General features: G+C 46.0%; 1 protein-coding gene across 1 annotated transcript in view; it reads right to left on the bottom strand.

Moving 5' to 3' along the window:
- Positions 1-13346, bottom strand: part of LOC132396983 (active breakpoint cluster region-related protein-like) — a 137952-nt gene extending 124606 nt beyond the window's left edge. The window contains 1 exon segment of the mRNA XM_059975156.1: positions 12658-13346. Coding sequence (XP_059831139.1) covers positions 12658-12709 — 52 coding nt within the window. The 5' untranslated portion in view covers positions 12710-13346.
- Positions 13347-13568: the final 222 nt, after the last annotated feature.

Below are 13568 nucleotides of genomic sequence, written 5' to 3'. Positions count from 1 at the left end.
ACAAGAACACCTAGATCTCATTGTACTTTCCCTTTTCCTAACTTGACTCCATTTAGCTAGTAATCTGCCTTCCTGTTCTTGCCACCAAAGTGGATAACCTCAAATTTATCCACATTAAACTGCATCTGCCATACATTTGCCCACTCACCCAACCTGTCCAAGTCACCCTGCATTCTCATAATATCTTCCTGACATTTCACACTGCCACCCAGCTTTGTGACATCAGCAAATTTGCTAATGTTACTTTTAATCCCTTCATCTAAATCATTAATGTATATTGTAAACAGCTGCGTTCCCAGCACTGAACCTTGTGGTACCCCACTGGTCACAGCCTGCCATTCTGAAAGGGACCTGTTAATTGCTACTCTTTGTTTCCTGTCAGCCAGCCAATTTTCAATCCATGTCAGTACTCTGCTCCCAGTACCATGTGCCCTAATTTTGCCCACTAATCTCCTATGTGGGACTTTATCAAAAGCTTTCTGGAAGTCCAGGTACATTACATCCACTGGCTCTCCCTTGTCCATTTTCATAGTTACATCCTCAAAAAACTCCAGAAGATTAGTCAAGCATGATTTTCCCTTCATAAATCCATGCTGACTCGGACTGATCCTTCTACTGCTATCCAAATGTGTCGTAATTTCATCTTTTATAACTGACTCCAGCATCTTTCCCACCACTGACATCAGGCTAACCGGTCTATAATTCCCTGTTTTCTCTCTCCCTCCTTTCTTGAAAAGTGGGACAACATTAGCCACCCTCCAGTCAGCAGGAACTGTTCCTGAATCTATAGAACATTGGAAAATGATTACCAATGCATCCATGATTTCTAGAGCCACCTCTTTAAGTACCCTGGGATGCAGACCATCATGTCCCAGGGACTTATCAGCCTTCAGATTCAACAGTCTATCCAACACAGTTTCTTGCCTAATATAAATTTCCTTCAGTTCATCCTTTACCCTAGTTCCTTTGACCACTATTACATCTGGGAGATTGTGTCTTCCCTAGTGAAGACAGATCCAAAGTACTTGTTCAACTCATCAGCCATTTCCTTGTTTTCCATAATAAATTCACCCGTTTCTGTCTTCAATGGTCCAATTTTGGTCTTAACTATTTTTTTGCTATTCACATACCTAAAGAAGCTTTTACTATCCTCCTTTATATTCTTGGCTAGTTTACCTTCGTACCTCATTTTTTCTTGGCGTATTGCCTTTTTTGTTATCTTCTGTTGCTCTTTAAAAGCTTCCCAGTCCTCTGGTTTCCCGCTCATCTTTGCTATGTTATACTTTTTCTCTTTTATTTTTATACTGCCCTTTACTTCCCTCGTCAGCCACGGCTGCCCCTTACTCCCCTTAGCATCTTTCTTCCTCTTTGGAATGAACCGATCCTGCACCTTCTGCATTATTCCCAGAAATACCTGCCATTGTTGTTCTACTGTCTTTCCTGCTAGGGTATTGTTCCATTGAACTTTGGCCAGCTCCTCCCTCACAGCTCCATTGTTCAACTGTAATACTGACACATCCGATTTTCCCTTCTCCTTCTCAAATTGTAGGTTAAAACATATCATATTATGGTCACTACCTCCTAATGGTTCCTTTACCTCCAGGTCCCTGATCAAATCCGGTTCATTGCACAACACTAAATCTAGAATTGCCTTCTCCCTGGAAGGCTCCAGTACAAGCTGTTCTAAGAATCCATCTCGGAGGCACTCCACAAACTCCCTTTCTTTGGTACCATTCTGATTCTCCCAGTCTACCTGCATGTTGAAATCCCCCATGACAACTGTATCATTACCTTTGCGACATGTCAATTTTAACTCTTTATTCAACTTACACCCTACATCCAGACTGCTGTTTGGGGGCCTGTAGATAACTCCCATTAGGGTCTTTCTACTCTTAGAATTTCTCAGTTCTATCCATACTGACTCTACATCCCCTGATTCTATGTCCCCCCTCGCAAGGGACTGAATATCATCCCTCACCAACAGAGCCACCCTATCCCCTCTGCCAGTCTGTCCTTTCGATAAGATGTATATCCTTGAATATTCATTTCCCAGGCCCTGTCCGCTTGAAGCCATGTCTCTGTTATTCCCATAACATCGTGCTTGCCAATTTCCAACTGAGCCTCAAGCTCATCTACTTTATTCCTTAATCTTCGTGCATTCATATATAATACTTTTAATTCGTTACTCCCCTCTCCTTTCATATCAATTCCCATTTCACTTGGCCATACTGTATGATCTCTTCTTGAGCTTTCTACCCCATTGATTCTGTTGTCCTTTTTAACTTCTCTTATTTTCACTTTCCCTTTAACTCCATCCTTATATTTCCAGTTCATCCCCTCTCCCCCACTACTTAGTTTAAACACATCCGTGTTGCAGTGGCAAACCTGTCTGCCAGAATGCAAATTAAAGTGCAACCCGTCCCTTTTGTACAATTCACCCCTACCCCAAAACAGATCCCAGTGATCCTAGAGTGTAAATCCTTGCTTTCTGCACCAGTTCCTCAGCCACACATTCAGATTCATTATCTCCCTGTTCCTGCCCTCTCCAGCACGAGGAACTGGAAGCAAACAGGAGATAACAGGAGATAACCACCCTGGAAGTCCTTCTTCCGAGTTCTCTGAAGTCCCGCTGCAGAATGTCCTTCCTCTTCTTCCCGATGTCATTTGTGCCGATATGCACTACCACTTCCGGCTGTTCACCTTCACCCTTAATTCCCTGCAATCGGTCCATGATGTCCTGGATCCTAGCACCAGGGAGGCAACACACCATCCTTAAATCTCGCCTGTTGCCGCAGAAACCTCTTTCTGTACCTCTTACTATGGAGTCCCCTACTACCATGGCTCTTCCTGATGTCTGACTCCTCGGCTCTGCTTCTGCACCAATTTTCGGCTCGCAGACCTGTCCGCCTCTCAGACTGGCAGTATCTTCTGTCCTGATGGCTTCCAAGAGGGTGAACTTGTTTAGAAGAGGTACATCCCCTGGGGTCTCCTGCATTTCAAGCATCCTTTCCGTCCTCATCTTCGCCCCCTTTCTCTCTTCTGGTATCCTCGGTGTAACAACCTCACTGCAGGTCCTGTCCAAAAAATTCTCATCTTCGTGGATGAACCTGAGGTCATCCAGGTTTTTCTTCAGTGCTGCAACATGCTCCTTCAGAAGCTGAATCTGGACACACTTTCCACAGCTGTAGCAGCCGGGGGCACCATCAGTGTCCCTGACCTCCCACATCATGCACGTAGCACACTGAATCAGCTTAGCAGTCATGTCTTCACCCTCTGCAATTGTGCCTGACTTAGTCTCCACTCTCAGACACCTCGTCAAAGACTCTCAAGCCAAAGACTAGCACTTCCCTCAACCAGGCTGCTTTCGGACAACTGATATCTGCAACTGATCTATATTGTACTGTATTCTTTGGCAGTCTGCTATACATCGGACAACTCCAGCAATCGTGGTATCGTCCGCAAACTTACTAACCCACCCATCTACACTTTCGTCCTGGTCATTTATATACCCCACAAACAGCAGAGGTCCTGGCACTGATCCCTGTGGAATACCACTAATTACAGACCTCCAGCTCAAATAAGTCCCTTCAAACACACTCCAGGACACAAAATGATCTGTGCCCAGCTGACAAACCCCAAACTAATAACAAACTAACAATGAACTATTCTAATGAGAGAGAAAGTCCAAGGATACATAATTGGACACAACCCTGCACCCCCACCTCCACCTCCCCACCCCCGATCAGAGTCACGTGAAGCCATGGGAGCAGGTGGTGGATGGTCGTATGAGCAGCCAGTGCTTTTCACAAGTCCTGGTTATGTGACCCCTGACCCCAGGCAGACAACCTCTGAAGAGTATTGATAATGGTTGGGGTCACCCGTCTTGTAAAGACACTGTCCAGAAGAAGGCAATGGCAAACCACTTGTGTGGAAAAATTTGCCACAAACAAGCGTGGTTAGAAGACCATGATTGCCCACACTATACGACACGGCACATAGTGATGATGATGAATAAGCATGGTTTTGATTTCAGTCAATGACTTCACTAATTTTATAAACTTCTATCACATCTCTCCTCAGCCTCTGGCACTCCAGAGAAAACAAAAGTTTGTAAATCCGCTCCTTACAGCTTATCCCCTCTCATCCAGGCAGCATGCTGGTAAACCTCTTCTGAACACTCTCCAAAGCCTGCACATCCTTCCTGTAATGGGACAGCCAGAACTGTTCTGCATGAAAAATATCACAGAGGGGTGGAGAACAATGAATCAATACATTGGAAGAGAGATGAGAAAGAGGGAAATGAGAGGGAGATATGAGAGAGAGAGATGAGAGAGATAAGAGAGGGATGAGGGAGATGAGAGAGAGATCAGTGATTGAGAGATGAGAGAAAGAGAGAGAGATCAGACAGAGAGAGATTAGAGAGAGCTGAGAGATGAGAAAGTATGAGTGAGAGAATGAGAGAGAGATGAGATAGATATGAGGGAGAGATCAGACAGAGATCAGAGAGGGAGCTGAGAGAGAGAGATGCGAGAGAATGATGAGAGAGCGATGAGGGAGAGAAAGATGTGAGAGAGAAAGAGAGATGATGGAGAGAAAGGGATCGGAGATGTGAAAGATCAGAGAGGGAGAAGAGAGAGTGTTAGATGAGAAAGATGTGAGAGAATGATGATAGAGAGATGAGAGAGAGCGATAGAGAGATGATGGAGAGAGAGATGAGGGAGAGAGATAAGAAAGAGATGGGAGAGATTAGGGAGAGAAATGAGCGAGAGAGATGAGAGAGAGTTGAGTAGAGAGAAGGAGATGAGAGAGAGATTAGAGAGAAATGAGAGAGAGATGATGGAGAGAGGGATCAGAGAGAGATGAGTTAGAGAGCTGAGAGAGAGTGATGAGAGAGATGAGCGAGAGATCAGACAGAGAGAGATGTGAGAGAGATGAGAGAGAAATGAAAGAGAAATGATGGAGAGAGAGGGATCAGAGAGTGATGAGAGTGAGCGAGAGATGAGAGAGAGGTGGAGCGATGAGAGAGATGGGGAGAGAGATGGGGAGAGAGATGAGGGGGAGAGATGAGGGGGAGAGATGGGGAGAGAGATGAGGGGGAGAGATGAGGGGGAGAGATGAGGGGGGGAGATGAGGGAGAGATGAGGGAGAGATGAGGGGAGAGATGAGGGGGAGATGAGGGAGAGATGAGGAGAGAGATGAGGAGAGAGATGAGGGGAGAGATGAGATGAGGAGAGAGATGAGGGAGAGATGAGGGAGAGAGATGAGAGATGTGAGAGAGTGCTGAGAGAGATGAGTGAGAGATATGAGGGAGAGATGAGAGAGAACGAGAGATGAGAAAGGGAGATGAGACAGAGAGAGATGAGAGAGAGGAGAGAGAGATGAGGAGAGAGACAGAGATCAGAGAGAGAGATCAGTCAGACAGAGATGAGACAGAACAGAGAGAGCTTAGATAGAGATGAGAGAAATGAGAGTGATAGACAGTGATGAGATAGAGAGATAAGAGAAAGAGATGAGGGAGAGAGAGATCAGAGAGAGATGGGAGAGATGAGCAAAAGATATGAACGACAGAGATGAGAGAGTTGAGTAAAGAGATGAGAGAGATGAGACAGAGATCAGAGAGAGCTGACAGAGAGAGAGAATGAGTGAGAGATGAGAGGGGGAGATGAGGAGAGAGTGAGACTGATGAGAGTGTGTGATAAGAGAGAGCGAGATGAGAAGGAGAGATGTGAGCGAGAGCAAGACAGAGGAGAGAGAGATGAGAGGGAGAGATGAGCGAGAAAGGAGAGAGAGATGAGAGAGAGATAAGAGATGGGAAAGAGAGATGAGAGAAAGATGAGAGAGAGTGATCAGAGTGAGATGAGAGAAAGAGAGAGATGAGGGAGAGATAAGAGAGAGAGAGACAGAGAGAGATGAGAGAGAGCGATGAGAAAGAGAGGAGAGATGAGAGAGAGTGAGATAGATGAGAGAGAGCGAGATGAGAGGGAGTGATGTGAGAGAGAGAGCAAGACAGAGGAGAGAGATGAAAGAGAGTTGAGAGGGAGAGATGAACGAGAGATGAGAGAGAGGGAGATGAGAGAAAGATATGAGTGAGACAGATGAGAGAGAGAGAGAGAGATGAGAGAGGGAGAAAGAGGAGAGAGATGAGATAGAGAGATTAGAGAGAGAGATGAGAGAGAGAAAGAAAGAGATAGATGAGAGTGATGAAAGAGAGTTGAGAGAGAGAAATAAGAGATAGAGATGAGAGAGAGATGAGAGAGAGTATGAGAGAGTGAGATGAGAGTGAGATGAGAGAGAAATGAGAGAGAGAGGAGGAGAGAAATTAGAGTGAGAGAGAAAGAGAGAGATGAGTGAGAGATGAGAAAGAGTGTTGAGAGAGGGAGAGATGAGGAGAGAGATGAGGGAGAGATGAGGGAGAGAGATGAGAGAGAGATGCAGAGACAGAGATGAGCAAAAGAGTATGAGAGAGATGAAAGAGAGATGATATAGAAATGAGAGAGAGATTAGAGAAATGAGAGTGAGAGAGAGATGAAAGAGAGAGATGAGTGAGAGATGAGAGAGAGTGATGAGAGAGGGAGAGATGAGGGAGAGAGGTGAGAGAGAGTAATGAGAGAGATGAGGGAGAGAGGTGAGAGAGAGTAATGAGAGAGATGAGGGGGAGAGATGAGAGAGAAATGCAGAGAGAAAGATGAGAAAGAGAGTATGAGAGAGAAGTGAGAGAGATGAAAGATGATATAGAAATGAGAGATGAGAGAGGGAAGAGAGAGATGAGAGAGAGAGAGCGAGATGCGAGGGAGCGATGTAAGAGAGAGCAAGAGTGAGGAGAGAGAGATGAGGGAGAGATGAGAGGGTGAGATGAGAGAGAGATAGGAGAGAGACAGAGATGAGAGTAGAGAGAGATCAGATAGAGAGAGATGTGAGAGAGAGATGAGACAGATGAGAGAAAGATGAGAGAGAGAGATGAAGGAGATGAAAGAGAGGAGAGAGAGACAGAGAGGAGAGAGATGAGAGATAGAGATGAGGGAGATGACAGAGAGATGAGAGATGAGAAGGAGAGCGAGATGAGAGGGAGAGCGAGATGAGAGGGAAAGATGTGAGAGAGAGCAAGAAAGAGGAGAGAGAGGAGAGAGTGATGAGAGAGATGGGAGAGAGATGAGAGAGAGATGGGAGAGAGATGAGAGAGAGATGGGAGAGAGATGGGAGAGAGATGGGAGAGAGATGGGAGAGAGATGGGAGAGAGATGGGAGAGAGATGAGAGAGAGATGGGAGAGAGATGGGAGAGAGATGGGAGAGAGATGGGAGAGATGAGAGAGAGATGAGAGAGAGATGAGAAAGAGAGATGGGAGAGAGATGGGAGAGAGATGGGAGAGATAAGGGAGAGAGAAGGGAGAGAGAAGGGAGAGGCGGAGAGAGAGATAAGAGAAATGAGAGAGAGAGATGGATGAAGGAGAGTGATGAGAGAGAGAGGGAGTTAAGAGAAAGTGAAGAGAGTCTGATGAGAGAAAGATGAGAGAGATGAGGGAGAGATTGAGATGAGAGAAAGAGATGAGTGAGAGAGAGATGAGAGAGAGAGGAGAAATGAGAGAGAGATGAGAGACAGATGAGAGACAGAGATGGAGATGAAAGAGAGGGGAGAGAGAATAGAGAGAGAGGACAGAGAGATGAGAGATGAGAGAGAGATGTGAGAGAGATGAGAGAGAGAGATGTTGGAGAGATGAGGGAGAGAGAGATGAGAGAGAAACAGAGATGAGAGAAAGAAAGAGATCAGACAGAGAGAGCTGAGAGAGAGGTGAGAAATGAGAGAGACAGAGTGATGAGATAGAGAGAGTTGAGAGGGAGAGATGAGCGAGAATTGAGAGAGAGATGTGAGAGAGGCAAGAGAGGTGAGAGATGAGAGAGGAGAGAGATGAGAGAAATGTGAGGGAGAGATGAGAGAGTGATGAGAGAGAGATGAGAGAGAGAGATGAGAGAAAGAGGAGAGAGATGAAAGAAATGTGAGTATCCAGATGCGTCATGTCTTGGTAAGCCAACAGCTGTTCACATGACTGCAAGAAATTGGAGAGAATGGTGGGCACAGCCCGGTCCATCATACTTACTGGCTTGCCTTCCATAGACTCTGAGGAAAGCACCTTCTCCCTCCTCGCATTGAGCAGTGGATTCAAAAGCTGAAAAGGCAGCTTCTTTCATCTTACTCTCAGACTCTCACAGTAAACATTGAACTCCTGATCTTCTTTGTAGCCATTGCATTTTGGTTCTCTACCTGCACTGCACTTTCTCTGTAGCCGTAACACGTTTGCTACAAAATATTGGAGGAACTCAGCAGGTCAGGAAGCCCAGAACATCGACTTATCATTCTGCACTATATCCCACACTCTGCTGTACCTTGATTCCTGATGTATGAAATGTTAGCATTCATTCAAGAGATTAGAATGTAAAAGCAAAGATATAATGCTAAGGTTTTCTAAGTCCCTGGTGAGGCCTCACTTGGAGTATTGCCAGTTGTTTTGGGCCCCTTGTCGAAGAAAGGATATGGTGACGTTGGAGAGAGTTCAAAGGAGATTCACAAAAAGGATTCTGGGATTGAATGGCTCATCATATCAGGAGCATTTGAAGACTCTGGGCCTGTACTCACTGGAATCCAGAAGAAATAGAGGGATCTCATTGAAACTTATCAAATGTTGAAAGGCCTCGAAAGAGTGAATGTGGAGAGGATGTTTCTTATAGTGGGGGAGAGGGGGGGGTCTAAGACCAGAATAGAGGGACGTCCATTTAGAATGGAGATGAGGAGGAATTTCATTTGCCAGAGGGTGCTTGCTCCGTGGAATTCATTGCCACAGGCATCAGTGAAGGCCAAGACATTGGTTATATTTAAGGCAGAGGTTGATAAATTCTTGATTGGTCAGGGCATGAAAGGATACAAGGGGAAAGCAGGAGATTGGGACCAAGAGGGAAATGCATCTGTCATGATGAACTGGCAGAGCAGACTTGATGGGCCAAATGGTCTAATTCTACTCCATATCCTGTGGTTTTATAGTCTAGCGAGGGTTAGCATAATATCCAGTCAAGGATAGATTACAAAGTACAGGCTGCCTAGGCAGGAAAAGTTTTCAAGGAGCATAGCTTTCCTTTGGGGCCAGAACCATTCTGTTTAGAGACAGGATAAGGGATTCAAGGTACGTGGAAAGTACTTTACTAATTTTATCTTCCCCCCTTCCTTGTCAGTCCTGATGAAGGGTTTCGGCCCTAAATCAACTGTGTATTCATTTCCATAGATACCTCCTGACCAGCTGAGTTCCTCCAGCATTTTGTGCTCATTGCTCCAGATTTCCAGCATCTGCAGACGTCCTTGTGTTTATGATTTGCAGTTCCACTGTGAAGTTTCTTCAAGGGAGTTTAAATCTCACTTTCCACAGGTGTTCAGCGAGACCTTCTCTCACTGTTCCTCCTCTGTGAGCTCTGCCGCCCTCCAACTCTTCGACCGTGTACTCATCTAGACTCACTTCACCTACTAGCTTCCAGCAATCCTCCTTCCCCTCCTCCCTCCTTAGCATTTTGGCATTTCCCGCCTTCCTTTCCAGTCTTGAAGGAGAGTCTCAGCCCCAAACATCGACTGTTTATTCATTTCCGTTGACGTTACCCGACCTACAGATTTACCCCAGCATTTTGTGTGTTGCTTTGGATTTCCAGTATCTGCAGACTTTCTCATGTTAATCACCAATTGATAGCTTGTAGTTTCTACTGACAATCAGCAACTGCATTGGAAATAGTGACTGATGATGCAAGTAAAGAATTCAAACATACACAGTTAACCTAATGGTCAATACCCACAATTCCGTATAAAATTGGCATTGCCCTGTTCAGTTTTCAGAATAGTACAGTGACAGGGGCCATGCTGTCCTCCTCGTGCACATATAAAATAAAGTGTGGTTGAGGAATAAGTGTGTGTTTTCAGAGTCCAGTTAATTGGTGGGTGAGGTATGAAATAATAGAGCTTAGAACATAGAGTACAACACAGGAACAGGCCCCTAGCAGAAAAGTAAATCAAACACTAACCCCCTCAATTTACACAATGTCCATATCCTCCCATCTTCCTCACATCCACATGGCTATCCAAACATCTCTTAAAAGCCCCTAATGTATTTGCTGCTACCACCATACCGGGCAGCACGTTCCGAGCATCCACCACTCTCTGAGTTAAAAACTTACTCCTCACATCCCCTTTGAACCTACCCTCTTTCACCTTCAAAGCATGCCCTCTGGTAATAGCTATTTCAACCTCGGGAAACCGATCCTCCCTGTCTGCTCTATCTATGCCTCTCATAATCTTATAAACCTCTATCAGATCTCACCTCAGCCTCCATTGCTGCAGAGAAAACAACCCAAGTTTATCCAGCCTCCCACAATAGCACATACCCGCTAAACCAGGCAGCACCATCATTAGCACATACCCCCTAAACCAGGCAGCACCATCATGAACCTCTTCTGCACCCTCTCTAAAGCCTCAACATCCTTCCTATGGGGGGGGGGGGGACCAGAACTGTATACAATGCTCCAGATATGGCCTAATCAGAGTTTTATAAAGTTGCAGCATATCTGCTTGACTTTTGAACTCACTGCCTCGACTAATAAAAACAAGCATTCAATAAGCCTTCTTAACCACCTTATCAACCTGTGTAGCCACTTTCAAGGAGCTGTCAGCTTGGACCCCAAGATCCCTCTGCTCTGCAACACTGTTAAGGTCTTGTCTTAACTGTGAACTGCCTCTTTGCATTCGTGCTACTGACATGCAACACCTCACATTTATCTGGGTTAAGTGCAGTCTGCCATTTCTCAGCCCATATCTGCAGCTGATCTATATCATGCTGTACTCTTTGCCAGTCTCCTACACTATTCGCAACTCGACTGACCTTGGTACCATCTGCAAATTTACTAACCCACCCATCTACATTTTCATCTTGGTCATCTATATACATCACAAACAGCAGAGGTCCTGGCACAGATCCCTGCAGAACACCACTAATCACAGGCCTCCAGCTCAAGTGAGCCCCTTCAACCACTACCCTCTGACTTCGATGTGCTAGCCAGTCCAGAATCCAAACAGCCAATTCACTGTGGGTCTGTCTGAATGGCATGCAAATCAGAAGCTTTTCACGAACTCTTGATACATCTGACAATAATAAACTGATTACCAAGACTAATATCAAGGTAAAGAGACAGAGAGAAAATGGATTTAGAGAGATAGAGCAATGGGGGGGGGGGGGTTGAGATGGGTAAAGAGGAGGAGATGAAGAGAGCATGGGAGGTGAGTTGGAAGAGGGGGAGATAATGGGAATAAAGACAGGATGAGGAAATGAGAGAGTTAAGTGGGAGAGAGAGGAGTTACCAGCACTGAAGGGGAAATAAAGAATGAATCCAGAATCATGTTTATTATCATTGACATAAATCATGAAATTTGTTGTTTCGCAGCAGAAATACAATGGAAATATAAACTTAGTGACCATTTTAAGTACATCTGTCCACCTGCTCAATAACACGAAATATCTAATCAGTCAATCATATGGCAGCAACTCAATGTGTAAAAGCATGCAGACGTGGTCAAGAGGTTCAGTTGTTGTTCAGACCGAACATCACAGTGGGAAGGTATGTGATCTGTGACTCTGGCCGGGGAATAAATGTTGATACCAGATGGGGTGTTTTGAGTACCTCAAAAACTGCTGAACTTGTGGGGTTTTCATGCACAACTGTGAGAAACAAGTTGTGCATGAAATCCATCCAGTGAATGGCCGTTTGAGAGTTGGAGGTCGAGGTAAGAGATGGAGGGCTGCAATGGAGATACATAGTAAGAGGAAGAGATGAGGGATGGTGATGGGGATACAGAGGAAGAGATGGGGGATGGAGGTGGGAATACAATGTTAGAGGAAGAGATGAGGGATGGTGATGGGGATACAGAGGAAGAGATGGAGAATGGAGGTGGGAATACAATGTTAGAGGAAGAGATGGGGATGGTGATGGGGATACAGAGGAAGAGATGGGGAATGGAGGTGGGAATACAATGTTAGAGGAAGAGATGGGGATGGTGATGGGGATACAGAGGAAGAGATGGGGGGATGGAGGAGATTTAAAGGAAGAGATGGGGGGATGGAGGTGGGAATACAATGTTAGAGGAAGAGATGAGGGATGGTGATGGGGATACAGAGGAAGAGATGAGGGATGGTGATGGGGATACAGAGGAAGAGATGGGGGATGGAGGTGGGAATACAATGTTAGAGGAAGAGATGGGGATGGTGATGGGGATACAGAGGAAGAGATGGGGGGATGGAGGAGATTTAAAGGAAGAGATGGGGGGATGGAGGTGGGAATACAATGTTAGAGGAAGAGATGAGGGATGGTGATGGGGATACAGAGGAAGAGATGGGGGATGGAGGTGGAGATTTACAGGAAGAGGTGGAGGTGGAGATACAAACTGGGAGATAGAGGTGGAGGGATGGGGTGGAATTACAAAGTAAGAGGAGGGGAGGGGAAGATGAAACTAACTTCTGTATATAATGCAAAGCTGTTAACAAGTTAGCACCCCACCCTCCCTCGCTGACTCTGAGGCATCTAAACCATAATCATCACCCATGGGCAACACACAAAGAAACAGGAAGGGCTGAGGCTTACCAGTGATGCCTTCAGACTCCAGATAACCACAGGCCTGAAGATAGATATCCATGTCAGAGCTGGTTCAAAGTGGATAGAGGGGAGCTGGATGAGAACTCTTGAAGCATGAAGTGAGGGAGCGAGTGGGTGTGGGAGGGAGAGACAGATAAGGGGAGATTGTTTGGGAGAGAGGGGTAGAGAGCGGAGGAAAGAGACTGTGAATGATGCAGAACGGGAGAAGGGGGAGAGAGAGACATATAGTTAGAAAGAGAGAGAGGGATTGTATTTGAGAGAGGCACAAGAGCAAAATAGAGAGGAGTGTGAGAGAAGGGAGAGGTTTAGAGAGAGAGTGAGAGACTGATGAAGAAAGTGAGAGAAGGGGAGAGGGAGAGTGAGGTTGTTAGAAAAAGAGTGAGAGAGTGGGGGATAGAGTCAAAGAAAGAGTGAGAGACTGAGTAAAAGAAAAGGGGAGAGGGCGTGAGGTTGTTAGAGGGAGAGAGAGGGAGACAGTAAGAAACAGAGAAGAGGGGTGAGAGAGAGAGAGAGAGGTTGCACTTCAACCACTCGTCTGCAGACCGTTCTTCTGAGCTGCACTAATCTCAGATGAATACAGGGCAGAGGAGAGGGATGGCGGGGGGGGGGGGGGGGGGTGGGGAGGTGGTTGGTAAGGCAGGGAGAAGGGACACGCGACTGAGGTTAGACCTGCTGAGTAAGACGGTGCAGTCAGTAATCTCCCAGGCAACTGGCGCTCTGGAACCCAGTGACCTGACAGCAAAACGAATCAACGCAACTTCCCTACATTAACCACAAATTGCAACGACAACCCCAGTCACGTGACACACCGACGCACATATCTGATTGGTTGCGGCTGTCAGTTGTTTCCTCCCCAACAACCCCCACCCATCCACTTTCGCTCCCGTGAGGGTCATCCT

The sequence above is a fragment of the Hypanus sabinus genome, chromosome 7, assembly GCF_030144855.1.
Source record: "Hypanus sabinus isolate sHypSab1 chromosome 7, sHypSab1.hap1, whole genome shotgun sequence".
Taxonomy (NCBI): domain Eukaryota; kingdom Metazoa; phylum Chordata; class Chondrichthyes; order Myliobatiformes; family Dasyatidae; genus Hypanus; species Hypanus sabinus.
Note: the sequence above shows the minus strand (reverse complement) of the source record. Positions and strands in the feature narration are given on the sequence as shown.